The sequence below is a fragment of the Chrysochloris asiatica genome, unplaced genomic scaffold, assembly GCF_000296735.1.
Source record: "Chrysochloris asiatica unplaced genomic scaffold, ChrAsi1.0 scaffold00045, whole genome shotgun sequence".
Lineage (NCBI taxonomy): Eukaryota > Metazoa > Chordata > Mammalia > Afrosoricida > Chrysochloridae > Chrysochloris > Chrysochloris asiatica.
The window spans coordinates 16591756-16597202 of NW_006408563.1; the positions used below are offsets into that span (position 1 = coordinate 16591756).

General features: G+C 37.0%; 1 protein-coding gene across 1 annotated transcript in view; it reads left to right on the top strand.

Moving 5' to 3' along the window:
- HECW2 (HECT, C2 and WW domain containing E3 ubiquitin protein ligase 2) overlaps positions 1-5447 on the top strand; it is a 356874-nt gene that overhangs the window by 277007 nt on the left and 74420 nt on the right. Inside the window, exon 18 of the mRNA XM_006862016.1 lies at positions 4778-4887. Within this exon, the coding sequence (XP_006862078.1) occupies positions 4778-4887 (110 nt within the window). The remainder of the gene's footprint in view (positions 1-4777; positions 4888-5447) is intronic.

Below are 5447 nucleotides of genomic sequence, written 5' to 3' on the forward strand. Positions count from 1 at the left end.
AATAGAGCATCATCAGAACAAGAGGAAGTAAAATAGAGCATCATCAGAACAAGAGGAAGACACTCAAGGAGATGGATTAGCATAGTAGTTGCAATAGTGAGCTCAAACATAACAACAATTCTGAAGACGGGGCAGGATCATGCAATATTTCTTTCTGTTATACACTGGGTCATTATGAGCCGGTACCAACTTGACTTTGACGGCACCGAACAGCAACACCAATAACTTTCTGCAGGAACCCTGGGGGTGCTGTGGCTAAAGAGCTCAACTGCTGACGGAAAGGTCAAAAGTTCAAACCCACTAGCTGTTCTGTGGGAGAAAGATGTGGCAGTCTGCTTTCGTAAAGATACTCTGCTTGACTTTGCATAAAACCCTTGGGGAAGATTCCATAGCTCAGTTTAAGGGGGCGGTCCCTAGACTGTGGCAGTTTTGAGCTAGTTCTGAAAGCAGGATACAGAATATGATGTTTTCCCTTATAGTTTATTGGTAATAAAATAATAAACTGTGCTGCAAAATCGTGACTAGCTATGTTTCTTTCACATCTTTCTAGAAATTGAGGTTTTTGTTTTTGTTTTTTTTCATTTAAACTAAAAATTCTGCTTTTAGAATTCATTTAAAAAAATAGATTACAAAGCACAATTCCAGCTTTGTTAAAGAATTCCATTATTTAACAAATCTCCTTTAGATCATCTTTGTTAAGTGCCATCAAGTCATTTCCGACTCAAAGAGACCCTGTATAGGGTTTCCAAGGAGCAGCTGGTGAATTTGAACCATCAATCTTGCAGTTCAAACCAACTTTGCAGTCCAGTGCTGATCCTATTGTTGTTGATAGTATGTTGTTGTTGTTATGTGCCATGGAGTCGGTTCCAACTCATAGCAACCCTGTACAGGGTTTCCAAGGCTGTGAATCTTTACAGGAGCAGAAAGCCTCATCTTTCTCCCGTGGAGCAACTGGTAGTTTCGAACTCCTGACCTTGCAGTTCGCAGCCCGATTCGTAACCACTACGCTACCAGGCCTAAGTATTTTAAGTTACAGTATAATTTAGAATATTTATACAGTGATGAACACCACAGTTTGCTTGGCTTTCTATGTGTTGTTGTTGTTGTTGTTGTTAAGTGCTGTCAAGTCTGTTCCAACTCAAAGTGACCCTGTATAGGATTTTTGAGGAGAAGCTGGTGGATTTGAACCACCAGCTCTGCAGTTAGCAGTTCAGTGCTCTCATACAGTGCCACACCAGCGCTTCTTCTATGTGATAAGGCAGTTAAATTCAAAAGTATTCGAAAATATAAAAATCAGTGTTTCTCTTTCTTTGGAAAATATGACATAATTGGAGAAGCATGAGAAATTCCCTTATATATAATAGTTCTATAACTATTAGCCACAACTGATGCTATTCAATATTATACTTTACTTTGATTAAATGATCAAAGTGTATTATTTTAAGAATGTTGCATAATGATGCACTCTGTTACATGTGCATGCTTAGTAAATATTTAATGATAATTATTTCATGATAATGACTGTACTTGTTGCATACATCATGGGAATCTTGTGTCTTTATTTTTAAACTTTGTCTATTTTTTATTTTTTTAAATATTATTTTATTCAAAAATTTGCAGAGCTGAAGGAAGGAATCTGACCTTTTGTTAAAAGGAAGCAATTTTCACAGTGTATAGGTAGCCATTTTAGTTTGTGTTGAACAACAAAAGGACATTTTTGTTCAAGATCCTCACTCCAGCACCCTTAGCCAAATGGCTTGGGGTCTTGTGATAAGTAACACATTCCCTGGAGTGAAGCTCATAGTTGACAAACCCTCTCACCCAAGCAGAGCACCATTTCTTCCCCAGACACATACAAATGATCTTATCTTCACAGCTCTGCAGAGGGCCCTAAGAATCCTTAATTTTACTGTTGAGAGAAATGTGGAAGGATTCCTTAACTCAGTGCCTACAACAAATTCAACCAGCTAGTAGCATAAAATACTTGAAATGTAGCAGATGTTCCACAGTTAATGGAGAAATTCAAATGTTAAAAAACTTAGATCAAGTAACATGCATTCATGTTTAAAAGTGTTAATAAAACTTCATGAGACAAGATATGTAGCATTTTCTTGTACTTGGTATTATAGACTCCTAGGGACGGTCGCTACTTGATGGTCAAAAAAAATAAACAGAATAAACCACACACAGCAGCACAGAGCAAAACCTGTAAGGAATGTCATATTTAAACTTTGTTACTGAAACTAAACCAGAAAGAAAAAGTCTACAAAACCAACACTCATGTGATTTTAAAGGATGAGGTAGCTTTTTTTTCCTATGCGCTAAGGTGAAGATAATAGGAAAATCACTCCAGGTACATATGTAGTTAATTATCAGTAAGCTGCATTCTAAAGGTACAATAAGTTGTTGTTAAGTGGCATCAAGTTGGTTCTGACCAATAGCAACCCTGCATAGGGTTTCCAGGGAGCAGCTGGTGAGCTTGAACCACTGACCTTGCAGTTCAAACCAACTTTACAGCCCAGTGCATTACCCCACAGCACTAGCATGGAGTTATTTTCCAATATGTCTGTTACAAAACTAAGGAATTTTACATTTATTATTGATGATTCTACCTCATATATTTTTTCAATAACTTACCTGATATAAAAAAAAAAAAACTTATCTCTACAAAGGCTTTCATTTGTTAGTCCTTAGTTTCACTCATCTGTATAAATGAGTGATGATCTTATTGTACACTTCTACCTATAGTGATTTTCCTGCAGTATTTGGTTTTTATCACAGCAAATGCCAAAAACCCAACTTCACAAAACTAGGGTCTCATACAAAGGAAAGTGGTGGTGGTTATGTGTCGTGGAGTCGATTCCTACTCATAGCAACCCTACATAGGGTTTCCAAAGCTGCAGATCTTTATGGGAGCAGAAAGCCTCATCTTTGTTCCTCAGAACAGCTGGCAGTTTCAAACTGCTGACTGTGAGATTAACAGCCTGACTTGTAACTACTACGCTACCAGAGCTCCTTCCAAAAGAGAGCAGTGTGATGTTGTGCTGAAGCCGGTCACTGCCTCTAGCTAACAGTTCACACAGTGTTCACACATCAGCTCTCCCGTGGCACCTGTGTGGATTGATTGGGTGTCCCCGAACTCCTCAGCATACAGTTTTGGAACTGTAGGCTACTGTAAACATATCTACCGGCTTCATCACATAGAGAAGTCAAGGTACTTCTTTGAAGCATTTTTAGTTTTGTCTTCCCAGTGAGGAACTATGCCATATAGCTTCCTAGTTCTGTATGTTTTGTGCATGTCCTTCATTACATTTACTAGTCCTAAAAATGTCAATGGACTATAAAAAGGATGCCAAACTTGTGGGTTGTTTTTTTAAAAATATATGTATATACATCAATTGTCAGTAATTAATGTTAAGGAAAATTCTACCTCATAATGAAAGGAGAAAAAAAAAAAACAAAGACAGGACAAAATATGCTCAACCATATCTAATCAGAACTAGGCACACTCTTTCTGCTTATCTAGGAAAAGCATTCTAAACATTAGCACATCTTTGGAATGTTTCTTGTTACTAGAATAGACTACTATGCAGCAGGTAAAAGGAGTACATTAGATCATTATGTATCAACATAGAATATATGTTGTTGAGTGAAAAAAAAGCTTTAGAATGCTGCATATTTCTATTTTTTTAAGTTTCATATATGTAACTTAAAAATGCGTACGGTAAAATTATATAAGGAGTTTTCAAAAAATTCATAGAAAATTGAATTAAAAGATAATGAAAAGTTTTCGGAAACTTTTTGAAGCTCCCTGGTATACTATTCATATGATTATTTTTATAATTATTTTAATTAAAAACAAGAATTATTTGTGTTGCTTTTATTCTGTTTTGTCAAGTGTTTAAGGATTTGAGCTGAGCCATAAGTCGCCCTTTATCATAGTACTTAATTAAAAGTCTGAGACTACAAGATCTCAGATCCCTTGGTTGCTATTTCTTAGGAGAGTGTTAGAAACAGAAATGTCAGTGTGGAGGAGAAAGAAGCCAAGGGAATTTCAGATAAAAATCATGACATTTTGAAAACAGTATAAACCCATTGTAAACAAGGAGCAAATTACTTAGGAGTTGTAATTATTTTGGAGGTATTTTGTTTTATTTTACTTTTAATCATTTAAACTCTAAGATCTTTGAAGACTGGAACTCTGTTGTATATTTCTCAGAATGAAAATCTAGAACACACTTTGTGTATTTTTGTTATAGATTCATAATAAATAGTGGAGTCCTGGTGTGGTGCTGTAGGATAAGCACTGGACCACAAGGTCAGTTTGAATCATAAAGTTGTCAGTTCAAACTCACTGGCTGATCCTCGGAAGCCCTATACAGGGTTACTATGAATCAGAACTGACTTGATGGCACTTAATAACAACAACAACACAAATAATTGTGTTTGAATCTTATATCCAAATCTAAAAAACTCAGGTATTATTTTCAGACAAACACTTAAACTCAAGTGCACATGTTAAAGTGGTAAAATAGAAGTCATATTGTCCAAAGTGGGTAGGAAAACTGGTGCATAACCACAGACTTTATGAAAATGATGACAGTCAGTCCTTGACACCCAAGGATTACCTGCTGGAAGATGAACAGGTGCTCTCTTTGAGATATGAACTGGACCATGGGGGGAATGAGTCTGTGTGAGAGATTGGAAGTACTACAGATGGTTGAAAAAGGGCCATTTTGTCTAAACCACACACCTCTTGTTTCTTGTCTTTCCCCAGTTTATTTGAAGAAGAGATAATGTCATATGTGCCTCCACATGCCTTACTCCACCCTAGCTACTGTCAGTCCCCACGCGGCTCCCCCGTGTCCTCGCCTCAAAACTCGCCAGGTGAGTCCTGAAGGCACACGCTTCAACAGCGGGCATTCTCTCTTTAATAAAGGGGACACTTTGGATTCGTTTATAGTGTTAGCAAAGGTACATGTTGTATGTCATTTACTATTGCTTAGAACAATCTTATTTCTATAAGGACTCATTTTGGGAGAAAGATGATGAAATTCTAGACCAGGAGGATAAGTGTTAATACTATGACATAATCAGATACAGAGTTTATTTTTTGTCTAGTTATATTGTGCCTAATATGTCCTAGAAAATACGTGTGCACACAATAATTCTTAGCTCTCTGGGTTTAAGAAGTTATAATTAGGAGACTGGAGACCTGGTGTAGACAAGCTCTGGACTGCTAACTTCAAGGTCACTGGTTCAAACCCACCATCTGTTCCGCAGAAACCCTGTAGAGGGTCTCTATGAGTTGGAACTGACTCAGTGGCACTCAAGAGCAACAACAGATTAGGAGACCAATTTGATGGATTTTTAAAAATTTCAAGAAATAATGAGGCCTGATAGAATAGTGGATTATATGTTCGGCTGCTAAACACAAGTTCAGCAGT